General features: G+C 47.5%; 1 protein-coding gene across 1 annotated transcript in view; it reads right to left on the bottom strand.

The window, feature by feature from the left end:
- Nucleotides 1-24,993, bottom strand: part of Abhd17c (abhydrolase domain containing 17C) — a gene marked incomplete at its 5' end in the record, with an annotated part of 47,626 nt that extends 22,633 nt beyond the window's left edge. Inside the window, 1 exon segment of the mRNA XM_005381433.2 lies at nt 24,379-24,993. Within this exon segment, the coding sequence (XP_005381490.1) occupies nt 24,379-24,959 (581 nt within the window).

The raw sequence follows: 24,993 nt of genomic DNA, 5'->3' as shown, positions 1-24,993 counted from the left end.
TGGCGTTCCCTACAGCAACAATGGGCCTACATTTGTAGCAAAGATAACCCAAAAACTAGATTAAATAAAAACTCCATACAGTTTGTAACCAGTTAAAAGACCAAATATATCTGTACACATTCTTGCACGCACATATAACCCAGGTACGTATTAACTACCTCTATAGTTTCAGAAATCCAGCCTTAGATTTGCTAAAAAATTTACCTGGACAGCTCCTCTGAGGCTCACTCTGAAGACACAACACAAACTGACCAATCTACACACCTCTGAAGCCTGAGAACAACATCTACAGGATTGCTCCATGCCTATTTCGCTTGACTTTTGCATCTTTTCAGGCTGTTCCCCCCCCCTTGCTTCCCTGCCCCCTGCTGTGTTTTTTGCCTTAAACTCTATGGGCGGTTCCCCCAAGAAAATAGAACAATCAAACATTTGACCAAGATTTGAATGAGCATCCAAGGCACACTGGACACTCTCCTCGATCAGATTAACTCCCTCACTATCTTGCGAGAGTAATGTCACAGAACAGACAGGCTTAAATTACATCTCTTCTTAAAAAGCAACTTGGGAAAACTCTGTAATAAGACAATTTGGGGACCTTGGTTAGAGCCCATCCTAAGATCACTGACAACCCTAATGCTACTGCTTCTAGTTGGACCTTCTCTTAAAAGATCACATGTAATATGTCCAGCAAAGATTTGCCAGAGAAACTAAAAGAGGGCGGAAATGTAACAGAAAATCCTCTGCCCCAGCCTGTATATTTCAGTTTGTTACTTGCCCAAGTAATAGTTCCTGTTCCAGTTCCGGCTGCTTCTGTCTCCTAGAAATGGCTGGTCACTGGATGCATAGCTGGTCACTATGATGCATACTTTACGAAGCAATCCCCAACTGACAAGTTATTCTGCCTCTGTAGTTTCTGCTTGTTTATCTCATAAGCCCTCGACCACCAAACATCAGGGCCTAATATCTAGGGTGTGATCCTGATCAGTGCCTGTGGAAGTAAATAAATAAATCTGCCTCCAAATCCTGGGTGTTGTTTCAGTGTTTCTGCTTGCTGTTGCAGTACCACGCAACTGTAAAAATAATGGAAGGGTCAGTTATAACCCTAGGAAAATTACTAGACATGCACAAAGAGTATATGAAGTTTTAGAAGGGACCAATCCTAAGAATCAGAGTACAGCTGGGTTATAGTTTAGTGGTGAGTGCCTGCCTCTTGTGTGAGATCCCAAGTCCCATTTTCAGCACTACAGAAAAATAAATAAAGTAATCAAAGTAAACAGAAACCACATTTTCTTTGGCCATAATGCAAATGATAAGAAAATATGATATAGCCACAATGTAAACCATAAAAATATAAGAATGATAACAAAATGAGAACAAAAGAAAAAGAAGCCATTAGCTAAAGGACAAGAGAAAATGCCTGACATTTTAGAAAGAAAAATACACACACACACAAAGAAAACCTTTTCTAAACTAATCTTGAATCAAAGGAAAATAAAAACTGCAATAGTAATCTATGTAAAAGATACTGATGAGAACATCAGGTACTGAGAGACATTGTAATATGATAACCAACATCTTGATTGTCAAAATAACCAGAATTATAAGAATAGTAAGCTAGAAAGTAAAGCTCACAGCTACAGGACACACAGATAGCCATACCTGCTAAGCACATGCAACAGGAACCCCTAACCATGACTGTGGAGGCACAGAGGCTCAGAGAACACAAAGGAAGCAGCAGCCCGAGACAACCACCATGCCAAGGCTGTTATGCTCAGACATCACAGAGGAAATGATCTGTTTTATGGGTTGTTTGGGTGAGTTCAGTTATATTCATTTCTGTTTCTCCCCTCAGACTGGAGCCCGGTATCTGTAGACACTCTCACCAGCACATGAAACAGCGCCAGACTAGGTCATAGTGGCCAAGCATGTACACTCCTCTGTCTCTGTATTTCTCCCTGCCATTCTCTGATGGTTTAACTCGTGATTCCACAGGAAGCCAGAGCATCAAAACATAATGACAACTAACATAACACGGAAATGTGACCCGGTGCAGGATTTAAAAGGCCTAGGATGGAACTTATAATAAAAGTTAGCAAAGTGGAGGAATGTTACTCTATTCTCTCCAAAGGAAACCAAAGCACAAATAAGCATTTCAGGAAAGGACCAGAAGCAGAAAACTCCATCTCAGATAAGATTAAGAATAGAAGGACACAGGGAAGGGGGAAGAAAGTCCTGCAGGGCACAAGTGTGGGGCTATCCACAGACCCCAGGGCTTGCCAAGTCTACAAGCAGACACTGAAGCCCAGATGGGAGGCAAGTTCAAACCTACTTGTGGCTCCGCTGTTTCTAGCCTTGCTTTTATCTTCCCTTTATTGCAGTGTATCCCCCTTCATATTTTATACTTCATTCTAGATAAGCCTTAAATCGATCAATCAAAAACTGCATAGTGCAATACTCAATTTCCATAATGATGACTCAGAGTCATCAATAAATGATTACATTGCTTATTTTCTGCTCAGGATAAAAGGAAGCACCCAAGGTACCTTAGGCCCATCCCATCACACACTGTTGTAAATTTTGGAGATTAAGCAGACATCTTCCAGGCCACCGAAGCTGCCTGAAGGGCAGTGGGGTCTCTGCTGGTGCCTGGCCCTCAGCACCAGCTCTGAACACCTCCGGAGGGCATGGAGACCCCAAGTCCTAGAGACTCTGTGAGGTCAGTCTACTCCACATCTCAGGCCGGGAACACAGCGTCCTATAGCCATCTGCTGGCAATAGGTAACCTGCCTGGCTGCAGATGATGTCTGCCACATCTTCTGCCTCCGAGTCAGATCACAGTGCCCACGGTACCTGCCTACGGCTCACTCTATTCCTTCCCGGCTAGGAGGACGATGCTCTGTCCCTAAAGTCCGTGGTGGATTTTGCCTCTGTGCCCTGAATACAAGGAGCTCCCAGGCCCACCACAGAGACAGAAAATGAGAGAAAGACAGAGAGACAGAGAGACAGAGAGAGAGAGACAGAGAGAGCGAGCAACTGAGGTTCCTCCCACAGGGCCAGCTCACAGTGAGCACTCCCAGGGCATGGCCTCCCTCCTCACACTGTGATCCCTCTGCCCCTCCGTCCCTTTTTCTCCCTGGTGGGCACTCAGGGCCACAGGACACACCATGTCCCTTGCTGCCTTCTGTTGTTACTTACACACATCCAGAGCATAATGCACGGAATACATCCTCACATTTTATTTTGAAAATCATGTAAAATTAATTCTGCTCCAAGATCTGAGCCCTGCCAGGAGGCAGGCCATGCTGATGGGTGAACACCAGTGCCAGGTCACCCCCGCTGTGAGGCACGATGCCACTGGGGGCTATCACAGGAAGGACAGGTGCCTGCAACCACACAGAGTACAGTACAGTCTGTCCTCCTGCTTGACTCCATCTGTCCCAAGACAGCTGCAGGCACATGGCTCTCACTGAGTTTCACCTACAGCGAAGATGTGTTTGTAACAGTGCGGACACTGTTTTACCTAGTTCTCCTCACTGTGAGTAGTAACACGTAGTAACACGTCTGGAGAGTCACTCAGCGTGTGCAGGCTGAGTCCATCCCACAGGGCGGCTGACAGGGAAAGCTCTGGAGCCCCCAGCCCTAAGCCAAGTAGATCCCCTAAGGAAGGTTGAGACCCATGAGTACTGGCCCTCCCAATGGGACCCAGCAGGTCCCACAGGAAGCAGATGGTTATCAACGTGCACGAAATCCCAGAGAGTTCCCCCCAAGGGGAGGCCCTCCTGCAGCCAGGCAACTCCTGGTGCTGCACACACCGCCTGGTAAGTCACCTGTGACCCCTGAGCTCAACCTGGCCACCAACACAGTAACAATAGTCATGGCCACTCACAATGAAAACCATAAAAAGATTTTTGTGTACTCTGCTAGACAATGGATAAACACTTTGTGGTATCCATTTACCACGGAATATTACTCAGCCTGTAGGAAGAAGAAAATCCTACTATTTGCAACAATAGGGACAGCTAGTAGTAGCTGGCTTCATCTAAGTGAAATAAGCCAGAGAGACAAATAGGCCTGACTCACGTCAAGGTGAAATACTGAATAGGCAAACTCACAGAAACAAAGAAGATTGGTGGTGGCCAGGAGTGGGGAGAGAGGAAAGAGGAGGTGTTGGTCAAAGTATGTAAGGTTCCAGTTGTACAAAATAAGTGAAATCTGGAGATCTGTAGTACAGCACAGGGCCTATGATTAACAACACAGCATTGTGTGTTTAAAAATTTACTAAGAAAGGAGGTCTTAGCCAGGCGTGGTGGTGCATGCCTGTAATCCCAGCACTCCAGGGCTGAGGCAGGAGGATCGGTCCAACTTTGAGACCAGCCTGGGCCACAAAGTGAGCTCAAGGCGAGCCTGAACTGCATAGGGAGACCCTGTCTCAGAAAGACAAAAAAAAGAAAGAAAGAAAGAAAGAAAGGAGGTCTTACAATAAGAGCTCTTAACATACACAATCAAAACAAAAGGAAGAAAATTTTCCATGGTAATGGAAAGTGTACGGCATTGACAGTGACAATGGTTTGAAGGATTCATGGGTATAAATGTCCAACACATTAAGCTCCATATATTCAATACCTACAGCTCTGTGTAGGTCTGCCATACCTCCATAAACCCTTCCTAAGAAGCAAACAAAATATTGGTTTGGCTTCTGGTTCAAAATAGTGAATCCATTATGTTTATCGCTCAACTAACCGAAACCCACTGAAAAAGAGGCACAAAGGCTGAGACAGTAAAAGAACTTAACTGTTCTTTACTTAAGAGAGGAGGAAGAGAAGGCAAAAGCAGATGAGTTCAAAACATCCCAAGGAGACAGAAGCATGCAGAACGTGGTGCTGGGCGAAAAGAGCAGAAAGTTCTCCCGAACTTGCCACCAGAGGGCTGCGGGGAAGAGGAGCGTTAGCACCCAACTAAAACCAGGCAGTTCTAGGAAGCCTGGGTAGGGAATAACACAAAGCCCCTCCCTTCCCCTCTCCTCTCCATACAGCACCAGGCCTCCAGTACCGGCTATGACCTCTAGCTGGGGGTCTCACATGAAGTCATCTCCATTCTGCCTGGGGGGTGGGGCTCCTTCCACCAGAAAACCAAGTCTGCCAGGCCACACACAGAAGTCCCCAGCAGACTTGAGGAACACCCACTCAAGCCACAAAGAGAGAGCCCAACCAGGTACCCAAGAGTTCCAGTTCCAGTGAGAAATGACAGCCAAAAATTATGATGATGATGATGATGATGATGATGATGATGATGATGCTGATGACAACAACGACGATGACAACAACTAGTAACAAACAGAAAGGAAGAAGAATCAGTCCATCGCCAGGCTCTGCATTCCAGGAGCTGGAAGTCTGAAAATTTCCAGGACAGTATGTTCTACATTCTCAGGGCAATAATCTTCAGCCCCGAAAATGGACCCATGGAGTGGTTTCTAGCAAGTCAGCCACCTACACCTCCGTTTCTTGAAGATATTAAGAATGTACTCCAGCAAAACTAGAACCCCCAAGAAGGAGCACAAAGAACCTAGACAGAGTGGGCCCAGCCGACTTCCAGAGAGCAATGAAGGACAGACCTCAGACGACCACTGATTTCACAGTCAGGGAAGCAGCAACTGGAAATGGGAGAGGTGGGCAAGGTGGGGCTGCCTTGGTCCCAGCACTCAGGAAGCTGAGGCAGGAAGACTCTACAGCCCACGAAACAGAGGCCAGCCTGAATAATGCAGTGAGACCCCATCTCAAAATAAATAAGTAAAATGGGCAGCAGCACAGGCAAGGGAAAGAAAAAGCAAAGCGGAGGGGTGGTGTTCTGCAAAATATGGTGTAACAACTGAGCACATGGAAAAAGCACATTGTCTTTTTCTAAAGAACAAAAAGGCAATCACAAAGCTGAGGAAAAGCAAAACACAAAAATCATGATGTAAATGTGAACCTAAATATATGGTACTGTTTTTCAGTGATTGTTGGATTATCTCTTGCATTAATCAAGAAAAACCTAGAAACGGTGATTATTGTGTGATCTGAGAGATGCAGAGCCCTGATACTGTAGCCACAGAGACGAAGGCACTCTTCTACCAGGTCTCATGTGGCAACATCATGGGCATTCACTGATTATTTTAACTTAGAGAATCAGAATGATAACACCAGACGGAAAGTCAGGGGGATTACCAGAAAGATCTCCCATGTTCCCAGCCTAGACACCGCTGCAGTGGTGAGACAGGAGCAGTGGGTGGAAGAGGGCAAAGAGAACCCAGACACTGGTGAAAGTGGATTTAACAAGAAATAAAGTCTTCGTGTATTACTTACAATCACAAACAGGACCAACAAGGTACTAAAAATAAGTACCCAGTGCTGAAAACAGAAAGAGGAAGTGGCAGGAGGGGATCACTAAAGAGCCCTGCTGTGTTCAACACAGGTCATAACTGCTGGAAGTGCTGCTGGTTAGTGGGGGCAGGAAGGGCTGCTGCGTCTCAGCGTAATCCGTTCTGGCTGACCTGCCCCTGTATGCAAGTGTCGGCTTAGTGAAAACGTTCAACTCTGTCATTAAAATGTTGCTGCCCTCTCCTACCCTGCATCACTGGCACACGGGCCTATCTTGCTGCCTAGGGATGTTTCCTCCTGGGCTCATCCAGACACAGCTTCCAAGCATGCTCCCAGGCCCTTTCTTCAAAAGACAGGGCAGAATACCACCCTCCATGGCACCAGTCCCAGCTGTGCGAGGAAATGAAATGCAGACATCATTCAGGCTGGTTCACAAAGTTAGTGTTCCTCTCCTGTCCCTCGTCTGCCCTTCATAAATCAACGGTGTCTCTCCAGCGGCAGCAACATGACATCACTGTATTGGAATGAGACCGCAGTCCTCCAAGTCACTAGATGCTAATTTGCAGTAATTACATTTGAGAACCTCATCTGAAAATCAAGATGGAATATTAATAAGGTCAGTGGCAAGGAGATATTGATGGGTGAGGCATGAGGCTTAAACTTACAAGGAGACCTTTTTATGAGTGAATATTTCTTAAAATCATTAACATTGGTTTTTTTAAAAAAGCAGAGTCCAAGCTGGACACCTGATTTACCAGTAGTTCACATGGGGAGAAAGGACTCGAGGGGCGGGTTTTACAATGGATTTAAGACTGACTGATGGAGCTGTTACACAAACTTGCACAGACAATGTTCAACTCCAGGACGATCCTACTTCCCCGCCCCTCTCCCTGGCAGCCCGTGGACCTCTGTTGTGTCTGGTGCCGATGGCCCAGGCAGCCCCCAGCCGCCAAGCCTTGTGAACTTGCCTCACTCTTCTGTGGCCACCATCTCAGGACTGCTTGGGGTACACGAGCTCCCAGGGGGCTGGGCAAGCGCACACGGCAGGCTTCCTACTCTGCTGTAAGCTGCCCTGCTTTGAAGGAAAGGGGGTGGGGTTCACTGGCTGAAGCAGGATTGTAGAACCTCTGAAAATGCATTTTTCTCTCATTCTATAAAACTTGTGGGAAATGGAGAAATGAAAGTGCTAAAATTAATAAGTGCAAGACACACATGCTTAACATGAGTGAGGAAAAGATAAGTGTACATAAGCTTTGGTTTCTTTTTGTTTACATTAAACACTAGCATTAGACTGGCAGAGTGTACGTTCAATTGTGCAGGATAAAAGGCTCGTTTAAAGAACACGTGAAAAACTTAAATGTCATTTTTTTAATGATTTAAAAATGAAGATATAATTAGGAAGCTATTTTTTAAAATTTCAATCCCAATGAGTGATATCTTCCCTATACCATGCAAGTCTACACTTCTTGATCTAATATTCTCAGGCATGCCTATTAGGACAGGAGCAGATCGCCTGGTCATCCTTGGGCCTCGTCAGCTGAGAGTGGAGGTCAGGAAGGACCGGAGTCTCTGGGCTCCCTCGGTTTACACAACTGAAATATTACTGCTGACTGCAGGCCTGTCTCAAAAATGTGCTACCAAGAGTAATCAGAGAGGAGAACTGGGAGGACAAAGGATCAGGGCCACCTCTCACAAAGAATGGCCAAAGGAAGCGGGGACACTCAGCCTGCAAAAAAGATGATGAAGTGAAGGAAAGAAGGCTTTACCTCAGGCAGCACTCACTGAGCTCTGCTTCCCGGTGGAATCAAGCATGAACAAGACGCCCCCTGTGCCCTCAGGAGCACGCAGGATGCTAACTAAGGACAGTAACAAGCAAGGGTTAGGACCAATGAGAAAATGAAAACAGAGTTGAGCTTAACAGAAGAACAAATGCTCTTCTGATATACATGTATCAATTCAGTTTTTCATTTTAACAACATTTACGGAGCCCAACAGCTATCTGTAATAAAGGGATCAGTGGCCAGGACAAACTCAGGGTCAGATGGCTAGCGGCTGAGGACCTGGGAGAGTGGAACAAGGGAAGGACACAGACTGAGAGATAAAGGATTGCCACTTTCCTAGGCATTAGATAGGGCCAGGGTGTGGGATACTTATTACATTACTAAAACAAACACAAAAATCTGTAAAGTGATAGAGAGCTGTGAAATGTATCAAGAACCTAAGATTAGGGTCAAATTTGCCCTTGGCATTCAAACATTTTAAAAATTCTTGAATCGAGTATGAGTTATGAAAGAGTAGATCCCAGTCAAACTGGAGGAAGAGTCTAAATTTCTAGATTTCACACACTTGCCAAACTGCCCCCTCCCTTTCCCCTGCAATAAAACAGAGAAAAGATTTAGGTTTATAATAAAATACTTTAAAAAAATCTCAGACTATCGCACCTACTGAATACACCTAGCTTCAAGAAATGATCACTGTTTTTTTCCTTCCTGTTTTGCTGTGGATGAGTAAAACTGCCTTCCTGTGCATGGATCAGCACTAGGGAGCCACTAGATTGATTCAATGCTCTGTCCCTCTAAGGGCGCCTGTCCACAGTGCAAGACCTGCAACCCTAAACCTGTGTCACAGAACACAGCACATTTAATCAGAGACATGACCAAGCTTCTTGGTTTGTCTGGCTACAACCTGGAGAGATTTGGCATGCTTTCCTTTATTGATGGTTGCTTATACCAGTAACCTGTCCTGCTGGGCCCAGTGCTGGACAGGCTCTAGATTTCTGCAGCGAGAGCCCTCAAATCTTACGGATAAAGGGCCTTTTCCACTCTAGAAATTGTGAAGGATGCTCAGCCAGCTAAGGATCCATGAAGTAGGTTCCAAAAGGCCACAGGACTTATCTGACCTGACACCCTCGTGCTTCTGAAACAGACGCATGTCAGAAGCCAAGTCTGGGACAAGTTCAATGACCCTTGAAGAGAACTGCCAAGCCCCAGGCTCCTGAGCAGCTGGCTACAACAGACATCCCTAGACTTCCGGACCCAGCACAGTGGCATATCAGGCTTGTGGGGGAAGCCTCTTTCTAGTTATCTCTCCAAGTCAGGAGCACTGCAGAGGCTCCATAAGCAAATCAGATTGATTTTAAAGATTTCAGCTCCTCCTCTAAAGAGATGTAATTCAGTAGGAGAAGCTAGTCCTTGTTGAAACAATCAGGAATAAAGCATTGCTCCGAACTGTTTAAAACAGGTTATTATGATGCTGAACACCAATTACAGGAATGTCAATACACAGAGGATGAGACTTAAAACTCAATTCCCCTAAAGAAAACAACAGTCAGATATGGACTGACTGCCGCTGGGCCTCGAGGACATAAATGACAAAGGTGTTAGGAAGTGAACTACAAAAGGCCTGCATGGTAACAGATTAACTGAGGCAGCTCATACTGGGAAATATTTAAAAATCAAAAGAGGTACTCACTAGTTAGCCTCCTAGGCTGAGCTAAATCATTTACTCTCTTCCTGATCTTCCCCTACTAATTTATCAAGTGGAAATAATAGTATCGCTCCTGTCTTTCCACAGAACTGCTCTTAGGAACAGCGTGTCTGTGCAAATGCTTTCAAAATGACAGATCCACCAGACCTGCAGTGGGTTGATATTTTTCAAATCTTTGAGGACTATCTATTACTGTAAACTGACTCATCCCTTCCCTCCTTCCTTCCAGTTTTTTAAGAAGTTGTTTTGTCAAACTTACATGTAAGCACATTCACTGGTGCACTATAAATATCAACCCCACTCTATAGACCACTACCATTCCCCACCCGACAGAAGAGGAAACTGAGGCACAGAGACATTAAACAGTGCAAAGAGGATGGAGACCCAGGCAAGCTGGCACTGCAACCCTCACTTCGCCCCAGCGCCGTGAGACCATGCAAGTCTCCGTGAGACCAAGGCTTCTGTTTACAGCCATCTCCGCATGGGGAGAGCCCACCCCACACACCGCAAAGCAGTCAGAACCACTCGACCCCCGTGCTGCAAGGAACCCCGTACCAGCTCAAGAAAAGATGCATTTCTTTTCTTCTTTTCAACAGATTTCCAAAGATTCAGGAGACATTTTATATCTTCAGAATATTGTTAGACAACAGTAGGCTTTCATGGGACAGAGTCTCCCCAAGGGTTTTCAAAGTCATCTTTTTAAATGCAAATTAAAATTTTTATGCAAGCTATAGAAGATTGTACCTGCACTTAGCCCTGCATACGCCAGGAGCTCAATTTGCCAAACAATTAAAATTTCTAAACATTTTATTATCATACCCAGATTCTATAACTTTGGGAAAATAAATCCCAAAATATATTAAATAAGAATATTAATCAAGAGCACCAGTGTCTAAACTGAAAGTCATGCATCCTTTTTCATAAAAATGAGAGCACGTGCTCCTGTTGTGTGTCGGGGGAGGGCATTACAATACCCACAAAGCAGACATCCAAAATGATAGCAGGAATATAATTATATAATTTTCCTTCTTAAAACGAGAGCAGTCTTAAGCATCTTCAGGATGCTACCTGCCTGCCCGTGCCCCAGACTGCTGTCTGACTTTAGAGCATGGGCTCCAGGGTCAGGCAGCCCCAGTTCAAATCCTGGCTCACTTTTTAACTTTCGTGACCTGTGGCAAGTCATTCATGTTTCCTGTTCCTGCTTCTACATCTGTGTAATTCACACAGCCATCAACCCTACTGTACAGACGCAACAATTTAAATTATGTAACATGTGAAATGTAATTACCACAAAACCTTCAACAAATGTTGCCCAAGCAGGACCAGTATCTGACACAAACCTCCTGCTATGAACCGAGACAGTGAGGCCCAAAGACTTTATGTGACTGTCCAGGACACAGAACTGCTCATCTCAGTGACCAACTGGAAGCAACTGGTGTTCTAGGTCTAGACTGCTCTGTCTTCTGCTTTCCAGAAGTCAGAACTCTGGATAAAGCTGGAGTTCCCATCCGTCAATCTACCTCTATCAATCAACTAGTTATCTACCCATCTATTTACCAATCACTTATCTACATATTGAAAAACATGGCCAGAATCCTGGGGCCTTCTCTCTGATACCCACCTGGTATTAAATCTGCTCACCGCTTCCCTTGCCTCACAATCCACCACCCATTCCTATGTGACACCGTCACCTCAGCACAGCAAGGGAGCACAGCTCGGCTCCAGCCTACCACCAGACCAAGCACTGGCACGGATGGCCTGAGCTCTGCTGGGAAACCAGATGGCCACATCTGTGTATCTCAAGGAGTGTACGTTCTCACTCTAACAAGAAAAACAGACCTATACGAAGGAACAGACAGGGCAGGGTATGAGCGGTGCTGCAGATGCTATGGGAGCAACAGAACTAATAACTATAAAGACAGATGCTAATATTATGGGGTTTATTTTCATATTTACTTTGCATGTAATTTGGGATTTTTTCCACAACAAAGTTTTGTTTGTGGTACTGGAGATTAAGCCCAGGGCTTTCACACTGAGCTATATCCCAAGACCTTTTTTTTTAAAAAAAAAAAAAAAAAATTTGAGCCATGGTCTTATGAAGCTGCTCAGGGTGGGCTTGAACTTTCAACCCACATGCTTCAGCCAATCCACCTTGGACTACAGGAACATGCCAAAATACATGGTTTGGTTTGGTTTTTAATAAATAAGATGACAAAGGAAAAAGAAAGGTCTTGGAGATCCAAGATGAAGCTACAGAGAAACAGTGGAACTACAGACTTTTTGAAAAACCTTTTTTTTAAAAAAAATCCTGCATTCTTGACAATGCTACCTGTCAGGAAATATACGTACATCCTTCAGTAACAACCACACCACCTTTCCCAGGTATTCTGAAAGCACAGTGGAGCGAGTGCGGCCATGGGTGCTGTCCTGACCCCTCAGACACCCCACAGCAAGACCAACACCCTCCTCTCAGCGCTCTGTCCCCTTCCTCCATGTCCCACAGGGAAGGCTTTTCTCAAGAAAGCAAGCTTGTCTTCCCTCAAGAAGGTCAGGGCCTCCATCCTGGTCCTATGGCCCCTGAGCTCCACTGGCCTGGGTTACAGTATCACACCCAACCCCGGAGTGAGATAGGACAGGAAGCCCGGACTGTAACAACAGCTACATGAGTGACCTCCATGGCCAGAATCAAGGAGACAAGACCCAGAATCTGCAATGTGAAAAAGAAACTCTTGCCAGCACTGGACTAACGCTGGCGGCCTTCTCCATGGGAAGATGGTCCTGGGCTCCTGGCAAGTCTGTCTGTCCTCAAAGAGACGGCCTTCCTAGTGGGCATTCGGACACTCGGCACCAGCCAAAGGGCCAAGTGACCGACCACAGCAGGACAGAGCTGTAACCAGAGCTATGGGCGGAGCAGGGAAGCCTGCAGGGTTGGCAAGCAGAGGACTGTGAATGGGCCGGAGGAGTCCTGACAGCAGGAGAAGGGCGGGCCAGGCAAGGGCACAGAAGGAACAAGCCAGGAAGCAGTCCTCTCATTCTAGGCAGCACTTGTCAGAAGAGAGCTGCAACAGAAAGGACAGCCTCTGGGAGACTTTGACTGCCCTTGTTTAGGGTGTGAATTAGCTGTTGTTCTTTAACCTAGAACTATCTTCACGCAGAGAAGACCGCAGTGAAAATAAGCAGAAAACTCAAAAACTGGAAGGAAGGGATTTTACAAGATCCAAATACCTGCAGAAGTTTCCAAACTTCTGTCCTAGTTTCAGTTCAGAGAATAGGAGAAACATTCAGGAAGGAGGCATTATGCAAATTAAATCGGTAATCTTTAATCTCTAGATCCCTAACCCTGTAAAAGTAATCATGGTTCTCACACACTGAGAAATCCTAGTGCACACTGAGTCAGCGTGAGGGATGTTCCAAAACTATGTGGCAGAAGCCAGGAATCGGTGAGGAAGACAGCTCCAGCAGAACCTCCAGCCTGCAAGGCCTTCCTAGAAATCTGTCCTCAGCTGCACGGGGCACAACAGCGAGCTTGGGCTCTCCTGGTGGCTCACGAGATCACAGGGGAAACCAGATCACTCTGCAGGCACAGAGAGGGACCGAAGGGCCATAGCCAGCAGGCAGATCCACAGCACCTGACACATGGCACCCTCCCCTAGCAAGCCAAGGACAGACTCCCACAAGCATCTGGCCTTCCGATGCCAGGGTCTGCAGATATGCTGACCAAAGATGCCACAGGACAGAGGACTGGCACAGCAGAGCATGTACCCAGCAAGGGCACTTCTAAAATCTCAGTGTTTCTCACCACTGCTGCTGCTACACCCTTGCTCTCAGCCACCACCATCTCTCACTAAAACACGGCCGGCAAACACTAACCTGTTTCCTTTTTTCTTCCAGTGGCACACAAGACAGTGGTCCTGAAACCAGTTGGTCGTGTCACTTGTCTACCCCAAACCCGCTGAGCTCCTGTTTCCTGCTTTGCCATGGTTTGAAACACAATGTGATCACCACTACCACACTCCATCCTTATTTGCTATCACACTTTTCCTCATCTGCTACCAGCCCCCTGGCCTCCGCATGCTCTGACCTGGCTTCTTCATGCTCTCTGGGTCTGCCAAACCACTCATCACCATGCCCTTTGTCTCTCGAGCCAGGAGGGCACACACCAACCCCACTTCAGGTAAGATATCACTCTCTGGATGTACAAATCCTACCCACTCTCTTAAACCTAAAACCCAAATACATACTCTCCAGGGCTCCAAACAGTCAACCCTGCTCTGTTTTTAGTAGCACACACCAGGTTCTAATAAACTACCCTCTAGATAATCATTCTTTATGATTACTGCCCCCATCAGCACTTGAGAGTGGAAAAACCTCAATACAAAAGGAATTGTGTTTGTTTTGTGCTGAAAGAATGCTTGGCCCATGGAGGTGTTATGGTTTGTGTCTGGGTGTCCCCCCAAAGCCTCATGCAGTCAAGGGGCGGGCTTCTAGACTTTATGATTGATTCATGGTCCAATGCTGGAATTATGGATGTGAATGTAACACCTGCCCTGGGGTGAGTAGTTTGCATACAATGTAAGGTAGGCAAAGAGGCTGCTTGCCGCTGCTCCTCCCTTTTGCTCTTGTTGGTTTTGCTGTTTCCCCCCCTCCCCCCGCCACCATGAACGGTTTGCCCTCTGCCATGTGCCACTCTGCCTTGGAGCCAGCCAAGTATGGACTGAAACCTCCACAATCAGTGAGCTAAATAAACCTTTCCTTCCTTAATTTTGGGCATCAGGTATTTTGTCCCAACGAGAGAAAGTAACTGAGATAGGAGGGTACTTGATACCTTTGGTATACGCAGATCCAACAGGAAATGAGGTGAGTTGGAAAGGGGCATTTCAGAACTCAAAACCCTGGAAGCAGAGTGTGCCAGGTGATTGAACGGCAAGGTGTAGCCACAGGTTTGGCCAGTGAGGTGGCGCAGCATGGAGCAGGAGAATAACCAGGAAAGAGCCACCAGGCGGGCTGCTGAATAGAGCTGAAAGAGCTCAGGATGACAGTAGGAGGTGTTGCGGCAAAGAAAATGATCCCAATGTGCAAATCTTCGCAGAATACACAATTGCTGTATCCTGGAGGCCAATGCCCAAAAATAGCTTTTTAAAAAGAGCCTGACAGAGTTATAATATATTTATAAATGTATGGACTTACTTCAAAATGAAGCCAGACAAGTTCTATTACAATGTGGACAGCAAGTTTCACAATGAGCATTTGTGCTCCAGGCAAGGGACAGTGCACCAAGTCGTGAAGAGGGATGACAGACACCCGAGCCTCACTGTGGGGGCCTCCATGTACCTCTCAGCTCAGAACTTTCATGTCTAGTGTTCCTAGAGCACAGAGCGCCTCTCCACTTCAGGCTGCTGGTTTAAGGCAGTTCCAGCTGCACCAGCACCTCACCTGGTCTAGCAGTCGGGGAAGACAACAATCTTGGAATTCCACAATCAGGTGTTAGACTGCCCCCCTCCTGTCCCACACGAAAGCCTGTGATCGCTGGTTAGCAATTCATCTGTTTATTTACAGAACACACTTCCAATGAGCTCTCATCGCACACCAGACTATGTTGTTCAGGGGCCAAAGACAGCAGGGAGCAGGTCGTACAGATTTCAGCCCACCCCACCATGGACCGGATACATCGTGTGGAAAAGGATGTGAGTGAGACAGGGGAAACCATCGAATATGCAGCAACTCAGGAACAAGTTACCCAGGGCCAGGATTAAGTGAAGAAGGGGATGGATAAGGAAAAATGACTGAAACTTGTGGCTGCTTAGACGCATGGACAAAGGCAAGAAAGCAGCAAAGACCTCTCCCATTTGAAGCCTGGATAAATGGAACAAGTGCTCCAAGGTCAGAACATAAAGAACTGTGTTTATGTCTAGGGAACCCACTGCGTCACTGGACCACCCATGGGCACAATCAGCAGGGACCCAGCGCTCTGCTCTGACTGGGAGTTCCCACAGCGCCTTGGATACAGACAAGATCTCCATGCACATGACAGTCCAAACCATCCCATCTCTCTCTTGTGCGTTTATTTTTAATTTAATAGGTTCCTAATCTAGCTTTCTCAGGTTTTCTTGAAGCTTTTCATAGGAAAAACTAATTTATTCCACTTAACTATATGATTACATTTTTTTAACTTGCTGATTTTACCCAGCCCAGTTAGATAATATAAGATATGCTTAGAATGATTAGCATGTGGCTATTCCTTTCCCAACAAGGATAGTAAAACTGAAATAGTTTTATAAAGCTATAAGGAGAACAGTGATAGTTAAAATCATGACAACCCGGGCTGGGGATTTAGCTCAGCGACAAAGCGCCTGCCTGGCAAGCGCAAGGTCATGAGTTCGGTTCCTGGTACCGGAGAAAAACCAAAAAAAAAATAAATAAATAAATAAAATAAAATAAAATAAAATCATGACAACCCAAAATAAGAGAAATGTAAAACAGCCTTACTTATTACAATATGGAAAAATCAAATTATTTTCATTAAACCTGCATGCAGAAATCATCTGCTGGCTTCACAGACCTTTGCAGTCAATATAATTATCACCATGCAGGAACCGCTAAAGACAGCTGTGGCTAACTTGGAATTCTCTTTAGATTACCAACCATAATAGTAAACATCTAGAAACTCACTCCTTGTGGATACACTCTGAACACAGGCTTTCTTCACACATGCCCCAGCAACTGCCTGCATTCAATGAAGGAGCAAACGAATAATCATTTGGGGCTCCGTGTGTTGCTTTCTCCTTTCAAAACCAAAGCAATATTCTGTGAATAAGAAATCTCTGGGCTGGGCTATTCCCAGTGATTCAGCAAGTAAGGGATACACACAGCACCAGGGAGCCTGAGTGTGAATGAGGCAGGCTTCCTGGAAACAGAGGTTTCTGATTTCACCATGGTGCCACAGTCCTTTAACACTCGACCGTGGATCAATACTGCAGCGTTATCAATGAGCTCCATTACACAGACTCTCAAAAATGCCACAGGCTTCCTAGGTAGAGGGCATCACGGGTGCGCTCATGTCTTAAAAGGAAGTGTGTGATTCAGGTTTCTCTGCCGACTTCAGGGAAAGGGAAGGATAACTCTATCACAATAATCCCTGACACCCCCTCCCAACCCTCTCTTCGTCTCCACTCCTAGGAGCTGAGCCTAGAGACGGCAGAACAGAAGGGGCAAAGGCAGAATGGGCTGCAACGTGACTGCAGTGTTGGGTTACAGGTAGGGTTTCCTCCCTTCTGAAGCTTTTCTGTGCGGTGTGATAGGTGAAATGCTATCAGGTTTAAAACACTAATGCAGACATTCTCCAAAGCTTGGAGGCCACAACCTACAAATCCAGAGGGCCTCCTTCCCTTGTGAATGAAAGGAAAACATCTTCCCTGTTCCTCTCCCTCCGCACCCACTGAACAAGGCTTGACCAGGGCCTTCTTACCCACAAGCAGGGAAAAGAAGCTCCGTCCAACCCTCCTCACCTGAGGGTCTGGTTTTCAGCTCAATCTGTACATTTGGTCATCACAGTGCTAACAATTTAGAGATAACCAGACATCATGTTTGTCATGCTCCTACTACATAAAAGGCATTGTGTTGAGCACCTGACATGAGGCAGTTGCAAATATTAGTATCATTATTGCATTACTGTTACTAACGTCTTAACTGAGGCTTAAAAACGTTAGGACACCTTCCCAGTGGCAGGCAATCACAAGCAACAGGCAGGACCTAAACCAGGTCTGTTGGCCACTAAAACCTGTGACCTTGTCACAGGACACATTAGAGCCCAGAACGCAGGGGACATTCCTCTTGGTCACCCTTGAGACTATCTTGCCTGTGTTACTCTGACATAAGAGCCAGCAGCCAGTTCCAGCTGCAAACCATCCAAAAGAAGAAATAAATCATAAAATCACTTCATCACTTCAGAGGAACTATAACCACAGTGCAAGGATATCCACAAACACCATGTGCTTGGCCCTCGGTCTTCTACTCCATACCTGCCCTATCCTCCCTCCCTATGGGCTGCTTGGAGCCAGGTCCACACCAAAGTCCATTCTCCCAAGGCCCATGGAAGATAGTCCTGTTTTGCCAGGGCCCTTCACTGCAGGTCCGATGTGGTGCACCCCCCTCCATGCTGGGCACTGACTACACGTTCTGCCAAGCTGGCTGGGAAACTTGCTGTGGTCTGTACGATCCAGGCTGACAGCCCATGGTAGCCACACCCTCAGAGGAGCAAGACGGGACCCATGGCACAGCGGGGCTAGAACGGAGGATCTGGACAGACTCACCTGCCACCCCTGCCTCAACTGCCCCCTCTGTGGCCCCAATGAAGAGTTTGCTTCCTCAGATTGTCACTAACCCAGAGGGACAACAAGGTGAGCCAGAAATGGTACCAAGCACCAAGGGGCCAGCTCTAGGGCAGCCGGGAAAGTGGTGCCACAAGACCATGCAAACAGGCGCCCTGAGCACAGATAGGCTGCAGAAGGAGACTCCATGCCCAGTCTCGGAGCCCAAGGGTCTCAAATACAAATGTGGTTCTTTGTCTTCAACTACTTCCTCTCATCTGGCTTATTCTAGTGGGTTCCATCTGTATAAATGAGTGAACCGTCTCCAACATTCTCTTTTCTCCAACTCAGCTGATGGTGACAGGAGCTGCTCTTTGTACACTGGCTTGAGGATGCTTCTGGGGTAGTACAGCAGTGCTACTCTGGATGGACACACACATACACACACACCCCACACACTTGTGAGAAAACTCTTACCAGGGAAGCTATAAAGTACAGCCAGGGGTGAGAGCCCCAGTACCAGCCTGGATCAACCGAGCTTCCCGGTGTGGTCAAGAAAACAATTTCAAAAGCATGAGGGGTGTCTCCTGGAAGTCGAGTAGCTGGTCACATCCCACTGTTGTCTGCTTGAAAACAATGGAGGGTGAGGCCCAGAAGTGTAAACGCCGGGCTCTGCATGCTGGTTCCCTCTGAAGTACACGGTGGACTCTTAACTCCCATCCCATCAGTGCCAGGAGAGGAGGTCTGGATGGCTCCTCCGACAGAGTGGATTTAAGGCTCGTTGCTGGCAGGCTTTGTGTAAAGGTGAGTCTGCTCTGTGTCTCTGTCTCTGTCTCTCTCTCTTCTCCCCATCTTTCTTCCCTCTCTTCTCCCATCGTCCCTGGAGGATGCAGCATTCAAGGTGTGATTTTTCAAAGCCATCATGGGGCCTCACCAGACACTAAACTTTGATCTTGGACTTCGCAGATACCAAGGCTGTGAGAAATAAGCTTCTGTTCTTTATAAATTACCCAGACTCAGGCATTCTGTTACAGCAATACAAACAGACTAAGTGATAAAGTGAATTAACAGGAGCGTTAGAGTTAGAACTAATTTCTCTAATCCAAAAGGTTTTGCATGTCTGACTTCTGTAAATCATATTTATTAGGGAGCTTGTTATTAACATCAGTCCAAAAAAAAAAGAAAATCATGCTGTTATCCAAACAGTGATCTCCTCATTGTTTATCTGCTTTGGATTCTTATACCTTCGGCTCCTTAGAGTAGAGCAGGTTTACAGTTTCAATTTGAGAGCTGGAAAAGCCTGTGGAGAAAGTAAAGCTGTACATCGCAATCCCGCAATCCAGATTCTGATTTTAAATGAGATTACCACTGCTGAACAAAGAGAAATGGCTAAATCTGGAGAGAGGTGAGGAGCAGTAGAAGGCAGTGAATGCCCCCTTAAAGGACAAAGCTACATGACCACAGGACCAGACAGTGTAAACAGCTCCTGCAGGGGGAAACAAAATGCTTCTTCCACTAAATGCAGCACACGGCCGCAGCCACAAGACTGAAGTCTCAGCAAGGGTACACCAAATAAACACAAATATGCTCAGAAGAGAACAGGAGCAGGAGTTACTGTTCATTAATACAGAAAATGAAACTGTCAGATCTTTTCCAAGTGGGTTCCTGAAGGAAAACACAATCCCTCAAAACAGAAGCACAGGTGGATAAATTTTGGTGGCATGAGGACAGGAGCCAGCGCTAAGGAGAAAAAACTCTTGAGTGTGGCCAGGTGGAAAGCTCAAGGGGGAAGAGAGCAATGAGTGAAAGGGGACAGTGCAGAGCAGGTTACAGAATGCACCCGACCTCCAGATGCACCTTGAACAGGTCTGCTCTTACAATGAATCACCACCTTCCTAACGGGGTTCAGCATGGCTACCCTGAACAGCCAGCCCTGATGGTCAGCCCGCCACATCTGCGAGTTCCACAGCTACATCAACTAGCCAAGGACTACAGAATGATAAAACCTGCATCCGTACTGAACATACACAGCTGTTTATGTTGTCATTACCCCCTAAACAATAAAGTATAGCCATTATTTATATAACATTTACATTGCTTGAGGTATTATAAGTAACCTAGAAATGATATAACATATATGGGAGGGTGTGTGCAGGTTCTGTGCAAATACGCTCTTTTATTAGGAGCGTCTGGGGGTTTTGGTATCCACAGAGGATTCCAGAAACAACTTGCCATGAGCGCCAAGGGACAGCTATATTTCCTTTCTACAAACATCCCCATGCCTTTGCCTTACGGCAGACAGTGCTCATAGCCTGCTCTGTTTTCCTTGTCTCTGATAGTCAAAGTCAGGTAGAAATCCTCAGCCTTCCTCCCTGAACAGCACTGCCATATTCACTCTGAGAAAGCGCAGAACAAAATTCTGTCCCTAACCTCACCACGGCCAGGAAAGCAACTGTTTGGCTACTCCCAGAAGAGGGCCAGCCTCAAGAGTGGTGACTATGAAAAAGGGTCTGAGACCAGCAGAAGGTGCTTTCCTGCTACCCAGGGTCTGCCATGGCGGCAGCAGTGGTGACAGGTATCTCCCAATCACACATCCCAGGAATCACAGAAACAACACATTCAAAGTGCTTCTGAGATCTCCTCAGTCCTTTCCACACCACAAGAAGAAACACTGCAAACTTAACCATACTTAAAGAGAATGTGGCAGTGTCTGGAACCAGCGCGGCACCGACACGTGTATTTAATGGTTAATGAGTTGTTAGTCAAATGAGTGAATGAGTGAAATATTAAGTGTTTTGTGCTTTTTTGCACCTAGGTACAGGTTTCTTATTTATCTTTCTCTCTCTGTATTTGCCTCCTGGCCTATGTTACCAAATGCCTATGTTCTCCAGTCTTTATCATCTACATCAAATAGAAGCATTGATGATAACTTCTGTGGCTGGCGGAGATGGCTCACCTCATAATCCCTCTTACTGAAGAGGCTGAGGCAAGAGGATCATATGTTCAACACCAACCTGGGCAACTTAGCGAGGCTGAATCTTTAAATAAAAAAGGACATATATATAGCTCAGTGCTACAGTGCTTGCCCAGCATGCATGAGGCCCCGAGTTCAATCCCCAGTGACACACACACACACACACACACACACGCACACACACACTTCTGTGGGTGACATCAGTAAATGCCAACAATACAGTCACAAGCGCTTGCTGTTTCTCTAGATTAGAATGTTACAGCTAAGACGCTGAGCGTCTACTGGACGCTCACTCTTCAGCTGGTCTGAGTTTCTACTTTCAGAACAGCTATATTCACTCCCACTCTCAGATGTAGGAGCCCGGAAGAGTGCATGTCCAGGAGCCCAGACCACTGACTCCCATCACAACCTGTACCCTTTAATCTCTTCAACCCCCCAGCTGTTCAAGGCTCCCCCAGGGCAGCCCTGAGATTCACGGCCTCCTTCTGAAAACACCTCCAAGGGTTTCCAATTCACACCCTCATGCCCGTGATTGACAGCACACTTACAAAGCACACCAGGAGAATGCACAGGTGAAACATGGGGTTGGCGCCCTTGACTGCTCCAATTTTCCTTTCTTCTTCCACACAATCCCACACTCTTCCTGCTCCTTTAAATCCTACTGCTCTACAACCTTTTCAGCAATCTTTCAGGCCCTTAATCATCTACACGGCTGGGGGTGTAGCTCAGGATTATAGCGCTAGCATTCAGAAGGCCCTGGGCTTGATCCCCAGAACTACAAACAAGAACAACAACCACCGACTGCCTGAGGAGCAAGCTAGCTTTCTTGCCTCCTGAAATCCTTATCCTAGATTACTTGCACACCTTAATGCTCTTCTTAAGGGGATTTCCTGCTTTAACCACATACGTAGGGTCTGCATACTCTAGAGTATTTGTTTCCAGTTGTCTGTTGGGAGCTGGACAGCTCACAACAGCGTGTACAGGAGCTGGCACAGACAAGGATAAAAGGTGAGGCTCGACGTGTTGGGGCCACAGTGCAGTAATAAACAGCTCACAGGTCTCCTGTGGGGGCGGGGACAGAGATGGCACAGGACAGGGCCAGTTCTCCAGAAGACTTGGGGTTGGAGGGGTGGAGTTTCTGACCCAGCCACAAGAAAATGGGCACTTCCCAGGCAAGGGAACAGCACACAGAAGACGGCAAAAACTGAAGGAGGTAAGGCTTCAGGATTAGGTAATGCCACGTTAGTTAGTGGGACATCCCAGACACATCCACGGACCTTTTGAGAAATCCCATGTGTATGACTATAACTCCATCACGCAGTGAAAGGCTCAAAGCCAGGAGGCAGGAGACCTACTGGTAGTTCCTGTGAGACTAGCATCCTGTCAAGGGAGGTGGGTGGACCAGGCCAGACCAGGATCCACGCGTAGGCTGGGAAACACGTTTAATATTCAGAACCGGCATTATTTTTTTTTTTTAAGTGAAATAAAACAGAACACATTCTGCTGTGTCAAGTGCTCCCTGAAAAAATACTGTTTTGTGCAACATGTGCTTCACACATAAGGACAAAGATGAGATATGCAAGTGTTTGATCAAGATGTAAAATGAGTTTCATGCTGTGGGGGGTGAACACAGTCAAAAGAATTTGAAATGCACAGGACAAGAAGATTTGCGAGATTTTTTTCAAATTTGAAGATTCTCACTTAGTCACCTATTTTAGATATGACTGTAATGTTACATGAAAGGTTAGGCAAAATTTAGAAATATCATCAGTTCAAAATTCACCATTACCCAAAATAGTGCCTCTCAGTTCACCCAAATATCACACAAGTCTGCAAGAACTAACTACGTCTCACGTACATGCCAGCATATTCCAGGCAAAGAGTCAGCCTTGGGAAAAGCTCTCCTGGTCATGTAGACATGCACACACAGAAGACTGTCTATCATCCAGAAAATTTTACATAAGATATTCCTCAAGGTAGGACTTAGATGTTTCCTTTTAAAAAGTTCTTAAGTCAACCTTATTTTTAGTACCCACACCAACAGCAAATTCTAACAATCTACTGATTGTGTGTGGCATATACTTTTGACATGCTCTCCTAAACAGGTGGCTACTTGTGGGTTCTGACTCAAAACCCGCATATGATACAGTCTCGCCTGCCTGTGTTCCAACTGAGGGCAGGTCTGTGGAGCTTCCTAACAGGAATAAGCAACAGATACTGGATACTACGTGCTTTCCCACTGGCCACACCACGTCCACAACAAGCCACGAGAAACTTATGACACTGGTATGGACACAAAGAGAAACAAGACCACTAACATGGACATGTGCATGAGCGGAACAGAGACGCAGGTAAAGGCTTCATGAAGGTGTGGCAACGATGAAGGCTACTGTGCTCATCCTAGGGAATCTTTCTGCAGAAATTTGTCTACTCCTAGAGGTGACCTCGAGTATTTCCACTGCTCTGAAACAGGTGGGAAAGGTTAGAACCCAGGAAGAGCACAAACAGGCGCCCTGCCCTGCCCTGCCCTGCCTTGCCCTGCCCACAGCGACTTTTCTTTCAAGTTCAAAGTAAAACTTCCAAGTTTTTGTTTGCTTGTTTTACCAGGCCGACTGCATCCCCTAAAACCAGCCTCCAAACTGCACCAGGTGTGGAAAAGGGCCTTGCCAAACACTTCCCAGTTCTTCTCTGAAGGCTAATTCAAGGTCAAGAGTCCTCAGCCCCTGGATGATCGTGCTGGGCTGTTGCTCCCAGGCCTTCTGAGGTGCCGGGCCACCAGCTAACTTCCTGCCCACTACACTAGGAGGCAAACCCCACCCTACCTTCCAGCTGCCTCCTAGGCTGCCCAGACACTGCCCGGGGCACCCTGCGGCCAGAAAGTCGGGTAGAGGTCATCCCGCCTGCCCCCTGTTTTCACAGAGCAGGAAACAGAGGTCCAGGGACGCTTGGGTCGTGCCCAAGGTCACTTCTGTCCGAGGATCGCCGGCCTCTGGTGGCCAGCTCAACAAGCTAAGCACGATCCAAGTTACAGTTAAGCACCCCCACGTCGCCAACTGCGGTGACCTGAGTCACAAAGACCAAGCGGGTGGCCACAGCCCTCCAGGCTGGGCTCTGCGGGCCGCGGGGACTGCGCGATTCTGGAGAAGGTGGCAGCCGACCTGGCAGGGCTGGCGACCCAACACGATCGCCCGACCCCCGGGCGTCCCCGCCGCTGGCCCGCGCTCCCGGCCCGACCCGGCCCTCCCCGTCCGCTCACCGCGTGCGCAGCGCCTGCCAGGCGGCGTCGATGTCGGCGTACAGGTTCTTCTCCGAGGGCCGCCCCGAGCTGACGCCGTAGCCGGAGTAGTCGTAGGAGAAGACGTTGCAGTTGATGCGCGAGCCCAGGCCGATGTAGAAGCTGCACATCTGGCCCAGGTCCACGGCGTTGCCGTGCGAGAAGAGCAGCGTGTAGCGGCCGGCGGGCGCGCAGCGCACGAACATGCAGCCCAGCCGGTTGTCGCGCGCCGTGCGCGAGAAGAAGACCTCGACCGCGTCCAGCTCGCGCTGCGAGTACTGCCAGTCGGCGCGCTCGCTCAGCCGCAGGCTGCACGCGCCCGGGTCCGGGGCCTCGGGGGGCGGCTGGGCCGCGCTCGCGCCGGAGTCTGGGGCCGGATCGGGGTTCGGGCCCGGGTCCGGGTCCGGCGCGCGGCGCTGCTCGGGCGCCAGCACAGTGTAGGTGGGCTCGGGCGGCAGGAAGGCCAGTTTGGCGGCGATGCGGCTGGGGCAGGGCGGGCAGCAGAAGAGCCAGCAGAGCTCGCCCAGCGAGAAGCCGTTCATCCTGGGGCCGGGCTCGGGCATCGGGGCGGCGGCGCCCGCCGGCGGCCGGGGCGCG

Source organism: Chinchilla lanigera, unplaced genomic scaffold (assembly GCF_000276665.1).
Source record: "Chinchilla lanigera isolate Chin_1 unplaced genomic scaffold, ChiLan1.0 scaffold00015, whole genome shotgun sequence".
NCBI lineage: Eukaryota > Metazoa > Chordata > Mammalia > Rodentia > Chinchillidae > Chinchilla > Chinchilla lanigera.
Note: the sequence above shows the minus strand (reverse complement) of the source record. Positions and strands in the feature narration are given on the sequence as shown.